This window comes from Halichoerus grypus, chromosome 8 (assembly GCF_964656455.1).
Source record: "Halichoerus grypus chromosome 8, mHalGry1.hap1.1, whole genome shotgun sequence".
Lineage (NCBI taxonomy): Eukaryota > Metazoa > Chordata > Mammalia > Carnivora > Phocidae > Halichoerus > Halichoerus grypus.
In genome coordinates this window covers 61,309,387-61,330,604 of record NC_135719.1, presented here as the reverse complement: position 1 = coordinate 61,330,604, position 21,218 = coordinate 61,309,387, and the positions used below count along the sequence as shown (strand labels likewise).

The following is a 21,218-nucleotide window of genomic DNA, read 5'->3' as shown; positions in this document are numbered from 1 at the left end:
ACTTTTACCCACTACTTTTAGTATCTACTGGACAATTCTTGCCTGATACTACTATGATAGTTGTCATATGGCAATCATCTAATTCTGTCATTTCATCATTTATTAGTTGGCTTTCCTCTGTAAGGAAGAGTTTCCCTTATTTCTGTACTTTTTTTACATTAGTAAGGGTCATGGATTCTTATCTCATTCAAAGGGTTAGAACCTTTACTATCAGTTATTTATATGCTCAAATTTTCCCAGATTTGGCTAATAGGAACTCTTCAAGCTAGCTTCCATGTTGTCATCTCCTTTGAACAATTCCTTACTTTCTGGCATAAGACATTCTAGGCTCATCTTGTGATTTCCCTGCCTCGGCCTAGAATTTGCTATTTCTCCAAGGAATGTTGTTTCCTTTTAGTGGAGAATGGTATTTATAACCAAGATCTAGATGCCAATTGTGTTTACTGCTACTGGGGTATCACTGCTTCTAGGCCCTCTCAGCCAAGAGACTAGGAAACAGATGTGTGTGTGTGCACACGCATGTGTGTATATAGACACTAACACTCATTTTCAACTCTCCACTGAAAAGCTTAGAAGGAATTACACCCAGGACACACATACATCCCCACCGTATCTATGTATCTCTATACGTATACATCATTGCTCTCTAAATGTATATAAATATACACACATATGCACATGATACTATAAACATAAAATATATACATACATGGATTTATGCACATATATATAAGGTCACATTAACATCCCTAATCTGATTATTTCCACCACAGGATTCATTCTAGATTTCCTACTTTCCAAATTTATAACTCCCTCTTCAATAATGGGAAATCTGGCTCACATCACCCAAAATACATTTATTTATCTGCAATTGTGGTATATTTGGTGTTTTAAGAAACCTTTTGCGGGGCACTTGGGTGGCTCAGTCAGTTAAATGTCTGCCTTCAGCTCAGATCATGATCCCAGGGTTCTGGGATCAGGCCCTGCACCGGGCTCCCTGCACAGTGGAAAGCCTGCTTCTCCCTCTCTTTCTCTGCTCCCCCTGCTTGTTCTCTCTCTCTGTCAAATAAATAAATAAAATACTTTTTAAAAAAAAAAAAAAGAAACCTTTGGCAACCTAAAAGTCATTAATGAAATTTTATTTGGTTTTTTAATTTCACTATAGTTGACACACATTACATTAGTTTCAGGTATACAATACAGTGATTCAACAACTCTGTGTTAAACTATGCTTATCACAAGTGTAGCTATGATCTGTCATCATACAACACAATCACAATACAAGTGACTGTATTCCCTATGGCATACCTTTTATTTATATTTATTTTATATGACTTATTCATTCTGTAACTGGAAGCCTGTATCTCCCATTCCCCTTCACCCATTTTGCCCATCTCTGTCCACCCCTCTGACAGCCATCAGTTTGTTCTCTGTATTTATATGTCTGATTCTGCTTTTTATTTGTTAATTCGTTTTTTAGATTCCATATATAAGTCATATAGTACTTGGCTTTCTCTATAACTTAGCATAACACCCTGTAGGCCCATTCGTGTTGTCACAGATGGCAAGATCTCATTCTTTTTTACGGCTGAGTAATACTCTATTGTGTATTATCACATCTTCTTTATCTATTCATCTATTAATGGACACTTGAGTTGCTTCCATATCTTAGCAATTCTAAATAATGCTGCAGTAAACATACAAGTCCATATATCTTTCCAAATTAGTGTTCTCGTTTTCTTTGGGTAAATACCTAGTAGCAGAATTACTAGATCATATGGTAATTCTGTTTTTAAGTTTGTTTTTAAACATTTTTTTATTTAAACTCAATTAATTAACATATATTATTGGTTTCAGAGGTACAGGTCTGTGATTCACAGTCTTATATAATACCCAGTGCTCATTACATCATATGCCCTCCTTAATGTCCATCACCCAGTTACCCCATCCCTTCACCCCCTCTCCTCCAGCAACCCTCAGTTTGTTTCCTATGATTGAGAGTCTCTTACGGTTTGTCTCCCTCTCTGGTTTTGTCTTGTTTTATTTTTTCCTCTCTTCCCCTGTGATCTTCTGTTTTGTTTCTTAAATTCTACATATGAGTGAGATCATATAATTACCTTTCTCTGATTGACTTATTTCACTAAGCATAATACCCTCTAGTTCCATCCACGTCATTACAAATGGCAAGATTTCATTTTTTATGGCTGCATAATATTCCATTGTATGTGTATATATGTATGTATATTATAATATACACACTACGTCTTTATCCATTCATCTGTTGAGGGACATATGGGCTCTTTCCATAGTTTGGCTATTGTGGACATTGCTGCTGTAAACATTGGGGTGCAGGTGCCACTTCGGATCACTACCTTTGTATCTTTGGGGTAAATATCCAGCAGTGCAATTGCCAGGTCGTAGGGTAGCTCTATTTTCAACTTTCTGAGGAACCTCCATACTGTTTTCCACAATGACAGTACCAATTTACATTCCTACCAAAAATGCATGAGGGTTCATTTTTCTCCACATCTTTGCCAACACTTGTTATTTCTTGTCTTTTTGATTTTAGCTATTCTGACAGGTATAAGATGATACCTCATTGTGGTCTGGATTTGTTTCCCTGATGATTAGTGATGCTGATCATTTTTCATATGTTTGTTGCCCATATGTATTGTTCTTTGGAAAAATGTCTATTCAGGTCCTTTGCCCATTTTTTAATCAGAATTTTCTTTGGTGTTAAGTGTATATATGAAAAACTCACAGCTAACAACATACTCAATGGTAAAAAAAAAAAAAAACTGAGAGTTTTTCCTCTAAGATCAGAAACAAGACAAGGGTGTCTACTCTTGCCACTTTTATCCAACCAGTACGAAAGCTCTGGCCACAGCAATCAGACAAGAAAAAGAAATAAAAAGTAACCATATTGGTGAGGAAGAAGTTAAACTGTCACTATTTGCAGATGACATGATACCTTACATAACAAACCCTAAAGACTCCACCAAAAAACTACTAGAAATAGTAGATAAACTCAGTGAAGTTACAGAATACAAAATACCCAGAAATCAATTCTGTTTCTATACACTAATAACAAAGTAGTAGAAAGAGAAAATAAGAAAACAATCCCATTTACAACTGTACAAAAGACAATAAAATACCTAGGAATAAACTTACCCAAGATGAAAGACCTGTACTCTGAAAACTATAAAACACTGTTGAAAGAATTGGAGATGACACAAATAGAAAGATACTCCATTCTCATGGATTGGAAGAATTAATATTGTTAAAATGTCCATTCTACCCAAAGCAATCTACAGATTCGATGCACTCCCTATCAAAATACCAACAACATTTTTCACAGAACTAGAACAAATAATCCTAAAACATGTACAGAACACAAAAGACCCAGAATAGCCAAAACATTCCTGAAAAAGAAGAAAACTGGAGTATCAGAATCCCAGATTTCAAGATATATTATAATGCTGTAGTAATCAAAACAATATGGTACTGGCACAAAAAGAGACACATAGATCAATGGAACAGAAGAGGGAGCCCAGAAATAAACCCATAATTATATGGTCAGTTAATCTATGACAAAGGAGGCAAGAATGTACAATGGGGAAAACAGTCTCTTCAACAAATGGTGTTGAGAAAACGGGACAGCTAAATGCAAAAGAATGAAACTGGGAGCATCTGGGTGGCACAGTCTGTGAAGCATCTGACTCTTGGTTTCAACTCAGGTCATGATCTCAGGATCGTGGGATCAAGCTCTGCATCAGGCTCCATGCTCAACATGGAGTCTGCTTAAAAGACTATCTCCCTCTCCCTCTGCCCCTGTCCCTCCCCAAACTCTCTCTAATAAATAAATCTTTATTTTAAAAAAAGAAGAAGAAGAAAAATGAAACTGGACCACTTTCTTGCACTATACTACAAAAAAAAAAACAAAAAAAATCAAAATAGATTAAAGACCGGGGCACCTGAGTGGTTCAGTCAGTTAAGTGTCTACCTTCAGCTCAGGTCATAATCCCAGGGTCCTGGTTTTGAGCCCCACGTCAGGCTCCCTGCTCAGTGGGGAGTCTGCTTCTCCCTCTCCCCCCACCACTCATGCTCTCTCTCAAATAACTAATAAAATCTTTAAGAAAAAATAGATTAAGGACCTAAATGTGAGACTTGAAACCATTAAACGCCTAGAAAAGAACATAAGCAGTAATTTCTTTGACATTTGCCTTAGCAACATTTTTTTAATGTGTCTCCAAAGGCAAGGGAAACAAAAACAAAAACAAAGTATTGGGACCACATAAAAATAAAAAACTTTTGCACAGCAAAGGAAACCATCAACAAGACAAAAGACAACCTGCTAAATGGGAGAAAATATTTGCAAACAATGTATCTGACAAGGTGTTAATATCCAAAATATATAAAGAACTTATATAACTCCACACCAATAAATTTTCTATATTGTCTTCTAAAATCTTTATTGTTCTATATTTCACATCAACATCTATAATCGGCCTGGAGTTCTTTTTTTGTATATGGGGTGCATAGGGACCAAGTTTTACTTCTTTCCTACATAGATAAGATGTCCCAGCACCACTGATCAAAAAAAATCAATTATTCTATACTACTCTACCGTGTCATCCTTGACATAAATCAAACATCAATAAATGTGTAAGTCTGTTTCTGGTGCTCCATTTTATTATTTTGGTGTATTTGTTCTGAGGCTGCCACCACACTATCATAATCGTCGAGACTTTTAAGTCTTGAGCTGGTCAAAATAGTCCTCTTATTTTTTTTCTTTAAAGATTTTATTTATTTATTTGACAGAGAGAGACACAGCGAGAGAGGGAACACAAGCAGGGGGAGTGGGAGAGGGAGAAGCAGGCTTCCCACTGAATTTCACAGAATCCTCTTACAATGTTGACTGGTAATACATCAAAGCTATCAATAAATGTGGAAAGAACTGATATATTTACAGTAGTGAATCTTCTAGTCCATAAATATGGAATTTATTTCCCTAAAGTTTTATTAATCTTGCCCACAAAAGTTTTCTACATTTATCATTAGACTTATTGCTAGGTCCTTGATATTTTTTAATGGTATGAGAAGTGGTATTCATAGTTCCAGTTCAAAGTAAGAACCGCAATAAATTATGCCTCTCCCACTGAATGCAGCCAGAAAACATGAACAAAATGCATGAAACTGCCATTTGAGGACTCTGAAAAGTAAATGATAGCAAGTGAATTAGGAAAAAATATCAGAATTTGAAGTACCAGCACAGTTTAACTAACGTTAGGACGAAACCAAGAAGCAAAAAAAGAGAGCTCCAAAAGAAGCCATTTACTTTTGGCCAACAGACACATGAAAAAGTGCTCAACATCACTCAGCATCAGGGAAATCCAAATCAAAACCTCAATGAGATACCACTTCACACCAGTCAGAATGGCTAAAATTAACAAGTCAGGAAATGACAGATCTTGGCGGGGATGCGGAGAAAGGGGAACCCTCCTACACTGTTGGTGGGAATGCAAGCTGGTACAGCCACTCTGGAAAACAGTATGGAGGTTCCTCAAAAAGTTGAAAATAGAGCTACCCTACGACCCAGCAATTGCACTACTGGGTATTTACCCCAAAGATACAAATGTACGTGCACCCCCAATGTTTATAGCAGCAATGTCCACAATAGCCAAACTATGGAAAGAGCCAAGATGTCCATCAACAGATGAATGGATAAAGAAGATGTGGTATATATATACAATGGAATATTATGCAGCCATCAAAAAAATCAAAATCTTGCCATTTGCAATGACGTGGATGGAACTAGAGGGTATTATGCTAAGCGAAATAAGTCAATCAGAGAAAAACATGTATCATATGATCTCACGGATATGAGGAATTCTTAATCTCAGGAAACAAACAGGATTGCTGAAGTAGTGGGGGGCAGGAGGGATGGGGTGGCTGGGTGATAGGCATTGGGGAGGGTATGTGCTATGGTGAGCACTAATGAAGGGGGGGAAATCGGAGGGGGAGACGAACCATGGGAGACCGTGGACTCAGAGAAACAAACTGAGGGTTCTAGAGGGGAGGGGGGTGAGGGGATGGGTGAGCCTGGAGATGGGTATTAAAGAGGGCACGTATTGCATGGAGCACTGGGTGTTATATGCAAACAATGAATCATGGAACACTACATAAAAAAAAGAAGCCATTTACTTTTGGCTGAAGAAGTGGTGAAAGAGACTTAGTTTTCAAAGAGAGGAATGGAGAATTCCCCATTTATCTTTTTTTCCTTTCTCCATATTCTCACATCCCAGCCCCCAAGCAATCCCACAGTTCCCATATGAGGAGCTATGATTACAAGAGAGTGAGGTTAACCCCCATTGCTTTTTTCCTTTCCCTGTCCTACTGCTACTTGGCACTGAACACAGGTACATTCCCAGGAAGTATAGTGCAGAGTAACTAGAGTCTCAGCTTTGCAGCCAGAGAAACCAGAAAGTACCAGGGAAATCACAGAAAGGGAAGAGTTCAGAAGAACGAGCCTATAAACTTTGTTTATAAACTCCTGGGCTCATTCCCAGGCAGCTCATGCATGGATCATACCTTAAACAGAAGAGCAAAAACCTGAAGAAAGGAACTACAGGAAAGGGCGCTGACCATGCCCGTTACTGGCCACTAGGTGGAACATATACCGGATATATTTAACTAGGACTGCAAAGGCTTTAAAAATGGAACTGACATTGGAGTGCCTGGGTGGCTCAGTCATTAAGCATCTGCCTTATGCTAAGGTCATGGTCCCAAGGTCCTGGGATCGAGCCCTGCATTGGGCTCCCTGCTCAGCAGGAAGCCTGCTTCTTACTATCCCACTCCCCCTGCTTGTGGTCCCTCTCTCTCTGTGTCTCTGTCAAATAAATAAATAAAATCATTAAAAAAAAAAAAAAATGGAACTGACATTGAAATGACAACCCATAGAAGGCTGGTCAGAACTTTTGGCCTGAAACCAAACAGGCAGACTGCCTGCTAAAACAAAAATATCAACGTTCTCTGTAGGATTTACACAAGATCCAGAGTTTCATAACACAATGTTTTTAAAAGTCCAGGTTACAATCCAAATTATTCAGCAGTACAAAGAACTAAGAAAATCTTGAGCACCTGGGTGGCTCAGTCAGTTAAGCGTCCAACTCTTGATTTCAGCTCAGGTCATGATCTCAGGGTCGTGAGATGGAGCCCTGCATTGGACTCCATGCTGGGCATTCAACCTGCTTAATATTCTCTCTTTCCCTCTCCCTCAGCCCCCCACCACACTCGCATGCTCTCTCTCACACACACACACACAAAAAAAAACACCTCAACTCACAATGGAAAAAACAATCAACAGACCCATATGTTGAAATTATCAGACAAAAACGTTACAGTGGCTAAAATAAAAATGCTCAAAGAGATACAAGTGAACACTCTCAAATCAGTAATCTAAGCTTCCATCCTAATCAATTAGAAAAGGAAAGCAAAACAAATTCAAAGCATGCAGAAGGCAGGAAATAATAAAGAGCAGAAATCAATGAAATTGACAACAGAAAAGAAATCATAGAAAATATGAATGAAGTCAAAATCTGGTTCTTTGAAAAAGAACAATAAAATATATAAATCTCTAGGAAGACAAAGAGAGAAGAAACAAATTATCAATATGAGGAATAAAGGAGGGAATACCAGTACTAATCTTGCAGACATTAAAGCGATAATACTAAAATGCTATATGCAATTCTACACACATAAATACAACAAAGAAATGGATGAAAAAGACTAATTCCTCCAGAACCAGAAACTACAAAAACACACCCAAGATGAAATATATTACCTGAATAGTCCTTTAACTATTAAAGAAATCAAGTGTGGAGCTTAAAACCTTCTGAAAAGAAAACCCCAAGCCCAGATGTTTTCACTGGAAAATTCTACTAACATTTAAAGAATAAATGACATGAACTCTACACGACCTCTGACAGAAAATAGAAAAGGAACACCTCCAAACTCATTTTATGAAACCAGCATTACAATGATACCAAAACCAAAAAAAAAATGCAAAGGAAAAAAAAAAAACTATAACGGTGCCTGGCTCAGTCGGTTGAGCGTCTGCCTTCAGCTCAGGTCATGATCTCGGGATCCTTGCTCATCAGGCTCTCTGCTCATCAGAGTCTGCTGCTCCCTCTCCCTCTGCCTCCCACTCATGTGCTCTCTCTCTTTCTCTCTCTCTCTCAAATAAATAAAATCTTAAAAAAAAAACACTATAGATCAACATCCTTAATAAACATAAATGCAAAAAACCTCAATAAAATACTAGCAAATTGAATCTAACCATACATAAAAAGGATAATATACCAGTAATACAAAGCTAATTCAATTTGCAAAAGTCAATCAATGCAATCCACCACATTAACAGTCTAAAGAAGAAAAACCACATGACCATATTAATCAATGAAGAAAAAATATTTGACAATATTCAAGACCCCTTCATGACAAAAAAACTTTCAGCAAAAAAGGAATAGAAGGAAACTTGCTCAATCTTAAAAAAGACATCTACAAAAACAAAACCTAGTACTAGTTAGTACAGTAAGTACAATAAAGCAAATTAGATATGACGGAAATAGGATTAGCAAATGAATTGGAAGAAACCACCCAGAATGCTGCAGAGAAGGATAAAAAGAAAATACAGAGGAAAGGATATTAGACACAAAAATAAAGTGATAAGGTCCAATATATTTAAGTCTCATAAGGTCAATGGGGTAGAGGCAATTTTTGAAGAGATATTAGCTGAAATTTTTCTAGATTTGATAAAATACATCAATTCACAGATTCAAAAATATCAAAAGTCCCAATCAGGATTGAAAAAAATAGGGGCGCCCAAAGGGAAGGGAAGCAAGGGCAAAAATGAACTATTGGGACCTCATCAAGATAAAAAGCTTTTTCACAGCAAAAGAAAGTCAACAAAACCAAAAGACAACTGACAGAATGGGAGAAGATATTTGCAAATGACTTATCAGATAAAGGGCTAGTATCCAAAATCTATAAAAACTTCTTAAACTCAACACCCAAAGAACAAAGAATCCAATCAAGAAATGGGCAGAAGACAGGAACAGACATTTTTCCAAAGAAGACATCCAAACGGCCAACAGACACATGAAAAAGTGCTCAACATCGCTCGGCATCAGGGAAATCCAAATCAAAACCTCAATGAGATATCACCTCACACCAGTCAGAATGGCTAAAATTAACAAGTCAGGAAACGACAGATCTTGGCGGGGATGCGGAGAAAGGGGAACCCCCCTACACTGTTGGTGGGAATCCAAGCTGGTGCAGCCAATCTGAAAACAGTATGGAGGTTCCTCAAAAAGTTGAAAATAGAGCTACCATACGATCCAGCAATTGCACTACTGGGTATTTACCCCAAAGATACAAATGTAGGGATCCGAAGGGGTACAGGCACCCCAATGTTTATAGCAGCAATGTCCACAATAGCCAAACTGTGGAAAGAGCCAAGATGTCCATCAACAAATGAATGGATAAAGAAGATGTGGTATATATATACAATGGAATATTATGCAGCCATCAAAAAGAATGAAATCTTGCCATTTGCAATGACGTGGATGGAACTGGAGGGTATTATGCTGAGCGAAATAAGTCAATCAGAGAAAGACATGTATCATATGATTTCACTGATATGAGGAATTCTTAATCTCAGGAAACAAACTGAGGGTTGCTGGAGTGATGGGGGGTGGGAGGGATGGGGTGGCTGGGTAATAGACATTGGGGAAGGTATGTGCTATGGTGAGCGCTGTGAAGTGTGCAAGACTGTTGAATCACAGATCTGTACCTCTGAAGCAAATAATACATTATATGTTAAAAAGAAGAAGAAGATAGCAGGAGGGGAAGAATGAAGGGGGGGAAATCGGAGGGGGAGACGAACCATGAGAGACGATGGACTCTGAAAAACAAACAGGTTCTAGAGGGGAGGGGGGTGGGAGGATGGGTTAGCCTGGTGATGGGTATTAAAGAGGGCACGTTCTGCATGGAGCACTGGGTGTTATACGCAAACAATGAATCATGGAACACTACATCAAAAACTAATGATATAATGTATGGTGATTAACATAACATTAAAAAAATATTTTTTCACGTATTTTCCTTATTTCTTTCTCTGGAGTTGAAATGTTCATTTTTATCCTTAGTTCTTAGAAGAATACAAGCATTTATAAAAGAAAAAAAAATAGGGGCACCTGGGTGGCTCAGATGGTTAAGTGTCTGCCTTCGGCTCATGTCTTGATCCCAGGGCCCTGGGATCAAGTCCCGCACTGGGCTCCTTGCTCAGCAGGGAGGCTGCTTCTCCCTCTGCCTGCAGCTCCCCCTGCTTGTGCTCTGACAAATAAATAAAATCGTCTTTAAAAATTAAAAAATAGACTACACCAGCAAAGCTTTAAAAATTAAAAAATAGACTACACCAGCAAAGCTTTATACCTGGATTGTAATTATCACCTCTCCCTGCTCCCATCCTATAAAATTCATTTATCTAAACATGGCCGAATGCCACTGACCTATATCAAAAGATATTATAAAAAACAGTATTATAAAAGTGATAACTATGTTTACTATAAGCATGTTCTGTATTTCACTAAGTGTCCTTTTCATACACTATTATATTGGGTCCTTTTTGTACTCAATAAATTTTTGTTCTAGATGCTAAAGAAACAAAACCTAAGGGCATTTAAGGCACTCACGTATTTTCTCTGGGCGGGGGGGGGGGGGGGGGGGAGTAATTTAAAAGTTTTGAAAATGGAATTAAGAAGATTTGATTTATATTTTAACAGGATCATTCTGGCTGCTATTGAGAATAAACTGAAGGAAGATAAGACTAAAGGCAAACAGGAAGAACTGATAAGAACCTACTGCCATAATCCTAGAGATGATGGTGTCTTGGATCAGGGTGGAAGTGGAACAGATGAGCTAAGAAGTGGTCAGATTCTGGGGCGCCTGGGTGGCTCAGTCGTTAAGCGTCTGCCTTCGGCTCAGGTCATGATCCCAGGGTCCTGGGATCGAGCCCCGCATCGGGCTCCCTGCTCTGCCGGAAGCCTGCTTCTCCCTCTCCCCCTGCTTGTGTTCCCTCTCTCGCTGTGTCTCTCTCTGTCAAATAAATAAATAAAATCTTAAAAAAAAAAAAAAAAGAAGAAGTGGTCAGATTCTGGATGAATCTTGAATGTACAGCCAACAGAATGTGCCAATATTAGATAGGAAAGGAAAGAGTGAAAAGATTCCAAGGGAACTGAAAAAAAAAAAAAAAGAAGTAACCATTTACTGATTTAGGGAAGGCAGAAGGAGGAGAATGTTATGATAGGGATTCTGAGATCGCTATTAGACACTCAAGAGGGAGATGACAAAGAAATAGCAAGATACAGAAATCTGGAATCAGGCTGAGAAGGAGCAGGTAAGGGAAGTAGAGGAAAACCAAGAGAGCTATTGAACAAAGTATTTCAATAAATAAGAAAAAGCAATTTTACGGGAGAGAACAAGAGAAACTGCTAGCACAATGCCCTTGAGTAGATAAGAGAAGATAAGAACTAGGGTATCAGTCAGGATTTCTCAAAACTTCTACGGATTGACATGGCGGGGCAGGGAAGCCGCCGGCTGTCCTTTGCATTGTATGACATTTGTCAAGATCTCTAGCCTTTCCCCCATAGATGCCTGTCCTCTCCCAACAACCCTGTCACAACAATCAAAAATGTCTCCAAATATTGCCAAATGTCCCCTAGGGAGCAAAATCACTTCCAGTTTAAAACCACAAGGATAAGTGGAGGAAATGGCCTTTGCTGGAAATACTGACAATTCATGTACATTAAAGGCATGATAGAAGATGTTATGGGTAGAGTACAGTATAATTTGAGTATCCCCCTCTGTTTAGATCCTCCTAAGTATACACATAGTCAAGGCCAGAGAAAATATGAGGAATTGCTAGCATATCACAAAACCCAAGTCATTACTCCTAGGAAAACATTAGTATTTTGTTCTTGAACTACAGCTACCATATAAGCTATGTCCACCTTTGACTGAATCTAAGCCAAAACTTCTATGTGTTTTTGGGTCCATCCATGCCCCCTTCCATAATGCACACACAGGCTCAAATTTCCTGGGTTCTTAATATCACAGGATGAACAACACATCATGACTTAGTATAAATTAAATGTTACTAGGGGCGCCTGGCTTGCTCAGTCAAGCCCCACATTAGGTGTGGAGCCTAATTAAAATTAAAAATTAATTAAATGTTACTATTCCTGAGAAGACTCACTTTTTAGAGGAGGCAGCCCTAATGGAACATCTTCAATGACAATCTAAGAGGATATTTTTTTTTTTAAGATTTTATTTATTTATTTGACACAGAGAGACACAACGAGACAGGGAACACAAGCAGGGAGAGTGGGGGAGGGAGAAGCAGGCTCCCCACCGAGCAGGGAGCCCGATGCAGGGCTTGATCCCAGGACCCTGGGACCATGACCTGAGCTGAAGGCAGACGCTTAACGACTGAGCCACCCAGGTGCCCCCTAAGAGGATATTATTTATGGTTCTCAAATCATTCCACCAAATTACCATGTCGTACTTAAAGAAGTCTCACTCTATTCACTGACCCTTTTGTACCTACTGACTTCTCTATGAGAGGGATATGAGATAACCATCTTATTTTGCAGGCGCTTAGAATGGGAGGAGAGGGGGGCACTGAACAAGCCCTTTGCAATCATGAAAGGAGAAGGTTTGAGAATAAAAAGCTCAGGAAAGTGGGTTCACATATATACATCAAGTTTCAGGATAACATGAGCTATGTCTAAGAGAAAGAAAATACAGTCATACCACCTGTGTAAGTTGCACCTGCTTCCTCAATAACAGGTTCTATATCCTGTTACATAATGAATTACAGTTTCAGAGTAAAAATATAATGCAAAAGGATTCTACAAATTTAAGAAGACTGAAAATCTTAAAATTTCTATTAAAATATTTGGCTTCCAAAGTTGTTTTAAAAAATAACCCACAAGCTTGAAGAGCCTTATTAAATGAGAATTACAGATATTTTCTATCATTATCCCCTTTTAAATACTGCTTTGCTTTCTATCATAGAAGGAAATTAAATTGGTCAGGCATGACTTGTTTTTCCACTGTGCCACTGTGGTTGTAACCCAACACCCTGTGCTCTTTTTGATAATTAAATACTGAGACTCTGATTTGTTCTAAAAATTTCCCAAGACCCAAGGTAAGATACTGATTGTGCAGCCATCAAAAAAAAAAAAAAAAAAAATGAAATCTTGCCATTTGCAATGACGTGGATAGAACTAGAGGGTATTATGCTAAGTGAAATAAGTCAATCAGAGAAAGACATGTATCATATGACCTCACTGATATGAGGAATTCTTAATCTCAGGAAACAAACTGAGGGTTGCTGGAGTGGTGGGGGGTGGGAGGGATGGGGTTGCTGGAGTGGTGGGGAGTGGGAGGGATGGGGTGGCTGGGTGATAGACATTGGGGAGGGTATGTGCTATGGTGAGCACTGTGAATTGTATAAGACTGTTGAATCACAGACCTGTACCTCTGAAACAAATAATACATTATATGTTTAAAAAAGAAGATAGTAGGAAGGGAAAAATGAAGGGGGGAGAATCGGGAGGGGAGACAAACCATGAGAGACTATGGACTCTGAGAAACAAACTGAGGGTTCTAGAGGGAGGGGGGTGAGGGGATGGGTTAGCCCGGTGATGGGTATTAAGGAGGTCACGTATTGCATGGAGCACTGGGTGTTATACGCAAACAATGAATCATGGAACACTACATCAAAAACTAATGATGTAATATATGGTGATTAACATAACATAATAAAATAAAATTTAAAAAAAATACTGATTGTAATTCCTAAAGTCATCTTTTAAATACCCCAAATCCTAAGAACATAAAGTAGAGAAGTAAGTATATCTAGAGCATGGAAAGTCTCAATACAATCACACTGGCCCCATCTTCCACTTCATACTGCACTGTGACAGTCCCAGGCAACTACCACCTACCATATGCTGAAGACACAACCATGAACAAGAGCCACATTCTCAACTGTGGGCCCAAAGAGGATGCACTACTTCATACACACTCTGCATGGCTTATTCTCTGAGCCAGAACAGAGGTCAAACTCCCGAACTGTAAAGTCAGATGAACAATCCTATACATATCAGTGGAGGGGCAATCTACAACAGACTCCAGACCTTAACTTCACCACAATCACCTTATGTTTCTGGTCCATTTTCCCTTTTGCCTCTTGCAAATCTCTAGAGAAGTCCATATAATGTTCATTTAAGGTCTGAGTATTTTAAAAGAACCTAATTTTATAGATGAAAAACCTAAAAAGTTTAAGTGAGTTAGCCAGGGTCATAGACGTAGTTACTCTCTAACTTCTTATCTCTAAGGAGGCATTATTTGGGACTTATACCAGAGGTTCTGGGTAGCTGCTAAGAGTCCCCCCCACTATAAGCAGGAAGGCTAACTAACAATCTACACAGGGACATAAGTAAGAACTTACATAACCTCATATTTACCTATAGGCTCACACTAAACACAAGCCCACAAACTCTGAACGGTACCAATTTAAATAAACAAGAAGCTACTCTCCAGGAACAAACAAGCCAACTTCTCTTGGAAAACAACTCCATTCTAAATTCTTGACTATTGTTTTTCCCTTTACTATCAGCACAGGCTATCAATAGCTGTATGAGTTGTTATATGCATTGATAACTGACCAGCACAGCAGCATTTTTCTGTCCAACTTCCCATTCTCCTGGCCAAATGTGATCCCTTATTCTTGAATTCCCACAAGAATGTAAGTGCCTCACAACACCACACAGCCATTGGCTGTGGTTAAGTACATGTCTTAACTCTCCAAGTAGATTACCAGGTTCCTATACTTCTTTAATGAACTCCCTGAAATCAGTACTATGTATTTTTGTTCTTCTGTTGTTGCCATTGTTGTTAATCTGCACAGAGCCTGACACACGTATGTGCTCAACAAACATGTGCTAAATGTATAAACAGGCTGATCATTTTCAAAGTTCGGTGTTATCATAATTCTGGGACTGGAATGTTATTATACTACAGTAGAATTAAAATATATCTAAATGCCAGAAAAAGAGGTCATATAACAGTAACTTCTAACTTTTTTAAATGAATACTTTTTCATTAATTACTAACCTTCTGGTGGTGCTTTAAGGAAGAAAACAAAAAATAAAAGTTAGGAGATGTCACAACATGTTTTCCTAAAAAGTTAGGGTTAATGTTTGCAAATTATATTTTTCAACATTCTGAGGGTGTTTTCTTATTTAATAAGGAAGTCTTGTGGGGTTTTTTTAAATTGCTTTGTAAAGGAACAGTCACCCAATAATTTATCCTTTATATCACATTATTCCTTGGCTTTTGTTGTTCTTGCCAGCCAGAAAGGCCTAATACCTGTCTTTACAACTGTCAATCTTATATGAAATCTTTTATCTTCCCAACTATATGTGATCTCTTTCATCTGTCTTACATTATAATTACATACATCATCTTTAATCTCTACCAGTAGATGATAAGCTCCCTGAGTGGAAATGACTAATTTTTGTAAACTTTAATAAATGTGTGAATTCATATCAGACTGGAATAACATCAACTGCCCTTACACACCAGAAAATACAGTCTGTACCCCTTAAGGCCAAGATGTGAAAAAAAATTAATTATATTAATAATCATGTACTATCATTTTAATTGATATTTTAATGCTTACAGGAAAATTTTTTTAAATAAAGACTATTTTTCAGGAAAGCAATAAAAAATATAAATAAGGAAAATTTACACTGTTACATTAAGCCTTAAAACATTCACTTAGCTCATACAAAGTAAAAGATCATCTCCTTGAACTGTCTGGGTCCTGATTTATTACAGGATAACAGTATTTCCATAAATTAGCTCCTACACTGAAAAGAACAGAATGATCAAAAGGTGATATATACAACTACATTTATAACATCACAATTGTTTTTAAAAACCACTAACCGCCCAAATGTAAGTGAAAACCATCATAGCATGTCTTAGCACTACAGATACACACATCACCGGGACTGTCCACTACAAACTGCACCATCGTGACAACACAGCACGACTGGGCCACGGTGACATAAGCAGTCATTCACAACCCAGAAGATCACACCACCCACTACCCACCACGCACAGTGTAATATATATAACACACTGTTTTTCAATTACAATGTCATGAACACTTCAAAATCCTTTGAAAATAATTCCTCTTAAAAAACTTACAATTTATAGACTCTGAAATAATGATATACCCTATTTTGAAAAGATCCTCAGGTTATCATGAAAGATACCATTAGCTAAGACCACTGTCTAGCTGCAAGACAGTCTGTCTTTCTACACTGGCCACGTCTGTGCCTTCCAAACATACACACACCCTCCAAAGCAAGCACTCTGATAGGAAAGAAAAATACTACAGAGAAAAGTCTACCAGATGAGAAGTCACAGGACCTCCATTCCAGTCCTGGCTGGTCCCCTTTTTAGTCATCTGACTCAGAACTAAAGTTTTTCATCTGATTGCTATACAAATCAAATGGCACACTCTGTGTAAAGGAGTTCTACTTTTGTGGGGTTTTTAAATTTTTTTCTGTATTAATGTAGGCATTCAAATAATTGTTAGCTGATTCTAGAATTCTTGAAAACAGCTTGTTCTCAATTTTTTTTAGGCGAATCTGTTCTTCTTAGAGTCCAAAGGGTCATTTCTAGTTCATGGCAAAATTATAACTGCATCAGTGCACTCAAAACTAAAAAAAGGAGATGGTGTGCAACATAGGTCTGTAAATGCCAAAGGGCCAAAATAATCAGAATCATAAGCAGACATCCTAAACCAAGTAAATTTTGAGACATATTTGGGAAAATAAAAAGCAAGGATCCTCATGGTGCAACACAAAAATGTAGGATATGGGGCACCTGGGTGGCTCAGCTGGTTAAACATCTGACTCTTGATTTTGGCTCAGGTCATGATCTCAGGGTTGTGAGATGAAGCCCAAATACATCTGACTCCACACTCAGTGGGGAGTTTGCTTCTCTCCCTCTCTCTGACCCTCCCCCTTACTTGCTCTCTCTCTCTCTCTCTTTTAAATAAATCTTTTTTTTAAAATGTAGGATAGAGTAAAATGATTAGTAGGTCTATAGCAGAGAGGCCAAGATGAGAACATATAATCAAATATAAAACCAAAGATGGCAGAAGAATATCTGACAAGCTTAAATTTCATAACACATCTATTAGGAACAACTTAATATTCTTGAGCCAAGAATGATATGGTGAAATGGTATTTGAGAAAAATTATCCTAGCAGCTGTGTGGAAGACGAACTGATCAGAGAGGAGTACGAGGAAAACCAGTCTAGAAGTGTTTATATTAAGTAGTACAATTTAGGTTCTACAATAAGGTGGTAACTATGAAGATGAAAAGGGATAAACCCGGACACCTGGGCGGCTCAGTCGGTTAAGCATCTGCCTTCAGCTCAGGTCATGATCCCAGAGTCCTGAGATCAAGTCCCGCATCGGGATCCTTGCTCAGAGGGGAGCCTGTTTCTCCCTCTGCCTCCGCCTCTGCCCCTCCCCCTGCTTGTGCTCACTCACGTGCTCTCTGACAAATAAAATCTTTAAAAAAAAAAAAGCAAGAAAAGGGATAAATCTGATAGACACTGCAGAGAGTCAGTCACCCTTGGTGATAGGTTGGTTGAATTAGGGAGGTGGTGAAAGATTTGAAAATGATTTCAAGGACCTGGTCATGGGTGGCCTACACCTGCGCAATGCTAACAGTTCTTGCACTGGCTTTTCCAGACTGCATCTGAACCTGTTTAGCTCTATTCACCATTCCCTCAATGAGACACTGCTCCACTTTAGATGGAAACAAAAAACTACCACCACTATGATAGTGTGGAAGTACCCCATAACCTAAGGTTCCAGACTTCTTAATGGAGGAAGCCTACTCTTCTAAGCTAGGAAACTTCCTCCCCACCTACACAGCTGGGGAAAGGGAAATTTCTTCTATGCCCCAAATTGTCTCTATACACTTGAAGTCCAAGCTCACTCTATATGGATCTTTAGGTCACATGGACACAAAACACAGATGACACCATTGATAGGGTCATGTGTAACAATATAAGTCAGGCAAATTATATCCTTAAAAGTTCATCCTAAATTGAAACAAAGACAAGTTGATTACATTTAAAAATTAAAATCGGCAAAAGGCAATCTTATAGGGTTATTTTTAATGTATCATAATGATAAATTCTGTTCCAGAATACACTGTGCCACATAATGATTCTGCAGTTTTGCTGGAGCTTTTCTTATTTCTGCAGCTTTAAAAACATGCTGTTGGAAAGCAGACAGCAAAGTGTTTTCCTTGTCTAAAAAGCATACCATTATGCTATTTCCAATTTTATCATGCATAAGTTATCAATAACATTGTGTATTTAATCCAGATCTTATTGCCTACTGTGCTTTCGAAGGAGAACACTGTGTAAATTTAATACAGAGAAGGAACTTATGTTGATCCATGGGAGTCTATCTATGGGTAAAAAGAAGCTCTATGGCTTAGTTTGAATTAGCTATACTAACAGCATCCATTCTCCAAAAGCACTGATCCGTCCAAGCTCATTCAGAAAACGTCTTTTTCATGGAGATTTGAAAGAGATTCTAACACGTTATCGTTTACACACACTTTACTCGCACAAGCAACAACAACAACAAAAAAAAACAGTTATAAAATGTTCGCATTGCCTTAGTTTAAAAACAAATAAACCAGCCTACCTTGCAAACGGATTAAATATTACCTAGGAAGGTTACCAAACTGATCTCGTGATAAATAGCTTTCCAGGCCACTGTCACTCTAACCCTTCCATTTAGATTTTTCGGGGGCAAAGAATGAAATTTTCTATTTCCTTGTTGGAATTAAGATTCTGCATCAGGAGATATGGAAGGTCGGGTGGTATCGGATTTAAAGCCACAGGCTCCGGCGCTCCTCGCTGCCCTAACTCGGCGGGCAGGGGGAGCCAGGTGCAGCATCGCCTCCATGCTCCGAGACAAGACCAAGTCTTCGCCTCCACGCCGAGAGCAGGTGCGAAACGGACGCTCAGGTTTCGGCGACTGCAACCATCTTCCTCCACCGCAGACCTGAGGCCGCCCTACGAGAGGAACCTTCTAGTCCAGTCACCCCCGGGGGCCCGTTTGCTGAGGGCGGACAGTGCGGTGGATTCCTAATCCTTTTCCCTGATGGGTAATTTCCTACACCAGCCGCAGGACTCACAGTCCCACGCCCGCCCCCCCGAAATTGAGCTGCAAAGGGGCGCAGATGGGGCCCACTCGCACCTCACAGCCTCCCTGGAGAGGCGTGGGCCGGGACGGGGATCTCGGCTCGGCCCCCGGTCTCTCCCCCTCGAGCTCCCGGACGCCGCTCACCGTGAAGGGGACATCCCCGACGCTGCCCACGGAGTAGCAGTTGTCTCCAGGGTTGACAGCCCCGGTGAGGACCTGATGCAGATGCATCTCCGGAGCCCGGGCTGGCAAGGGACTGCGCGAAAGGAGCGACGAGCCCCGCGCCCGACCGCGAGGGCGCTTCCCCCTCCGCCTCCCTCGGGACCCACCCCGCGGCGGCTCCGGCTTAACGCCTCGCCCCCCTCTTGCCTTCCCCCTTCCTCGTCCCTGCCATGGGAGCTCCTCGACCGCTGCCGCCGCCCGGATCGCCGCTCGGCTGCGGAAATGCCCGGATGCTCCCACTGCCTGCTGCACCGGCGCACAAATGCGGGAGGAGCGCAAGGGTGCGTGTGAGGCGGAGGGGCGGGGGGGCGCCGGGGAAGCGCGTGAGCCGGGAGCGTGCTGGAAAGGACGCTCCGCCCGAGGGAGAAGGGCGGTGCGCGCGCCCACCCTCGAGGGAGCTACAGTAGAGTGAGAGGGTAAACCCCTCCTCCAGCTGCTAGGCTCTTAGCTCAGTCCTTCTCCCCGCCCCGCGTTTGCGCGTGCGCGCGCAGTGGTTTCCAGGGCAATTGCGCGCGCCGCGTGGACCCTTGTCCCGGGATTGCGCGCGCAGACGTGCGGGAGTTCCCTCGGAGCCTCCCGGCTGCGGCCAGTGGGGGCGGGACGCAGCTGAGGCCTCTCCGGGGCACGCAGCAGTCCTTCTCTGGCGGCGCGCCTCGGTTCTGTCTTAATGAGTGTTTAATCCACTCCCGAGTACACTGTGTGATGGTCAGGGCAGTCGACCTCAGGAGGACGCCAGTCACCGGGAAATTCCACCTCGGAAAATCTTAGATCCCGTAGGGCTTTTAATTTTACATAAGGCATTTAAGGTACTAAGGTATTTACTTTTACATAAACAATGAAGGCATCTGGCAACTATTTGGGGAAGCCGTACTCCCCTGACAGCAAATTATTTTGCTCCCACCTTTTGTCACGGATGTTCTAGATAGCAAAAGGGCCCCCTAGAGACAGGTGACTCCTCTAGACTCTTTCATGCGTGATGTCATGGATTCGCAGAATCGTCTGATTTTTCCAGACCGTACGCTAAACTTTCGGTGGTGGATAGAGGACTCAGATCCCTGCTCCAGGTAAATCCATCACCAGTTTTTGAACCTACACTGTGTATAAGTCACTAGGGCGAGGGAGTAGAAGGGATTCCAAGACAGAACCATCTAAAACACTAGGCAGAACGCCAAAAGTGTTGTGATTGAGACACAAAAGTCTATGCACTATTGAAGGGTACTTTTGACTAATGGGATGGATGGGTAAAGTGTAATGGAGCCGATGACATAAACTCAGGGTAAAATTTTGGCAGGTTGGGATGGACAAGAAACTGCATTCAAATAGAGAAAATAACATGAGCTGAGGCTTAGAGGTATAAAATGACAGGATATGTCAGGGAACAAAGATTAGATTAATGTTTGGAGCAGATGATATGTAGGGTGGGGAAAGGAAAAGATACTTAGCAAGGTAAAGGTATCCAAGAGATAGCTTGTGGCCTGGCCTGAACAGGGGGAGTCTTGAATGCTCCCTTAAGAAGCTTAGATTTCGCTCTTTTCTGGTTACTGCGGGGAGAAGAACCATGAGCAGCAAAGTCTTCCGGAACACCCTCTACAGGCGGTGGGGGAAGTCCTGCAT

General features: G+C 40.3%; 1 protein-coding gene across 7 annotated transcripts in view; it reads right to left on the bottom strand.

Annotated features, from left to right (window-relative positions):
• DMXL2 (Dmx like 2) overlaps nt 1-19,989 on the bottom strand; it is a 147,321-nt gene extending 127,332 nt beyond the window's left edge. For 4 of the 7 annotated variants that reach the window (XM_036116615.2, XM_036116619.2, XM_036116618.2 and 1 more), the window contains exon 1: nt 19,527-19,988. In XM_036116615.2, coding sequence (XP_035972508.1) covers nt 19,527-19,613 — 87 coding nt within the window. In that variant the 5' untranslated portion in view covers nt 19,614-19,988. Of the gene's footprint in view, nt 1-19,526 lie in introns of all 7 variants that reach the window. The other 3 variants (XM_036116617.2, XM_036116620.2, XM_036116616.2) reach the window with 2 other exon arrangements.
• Nucleotides 19,990-21,218: the final 1,229 nt, after the last annotated feature.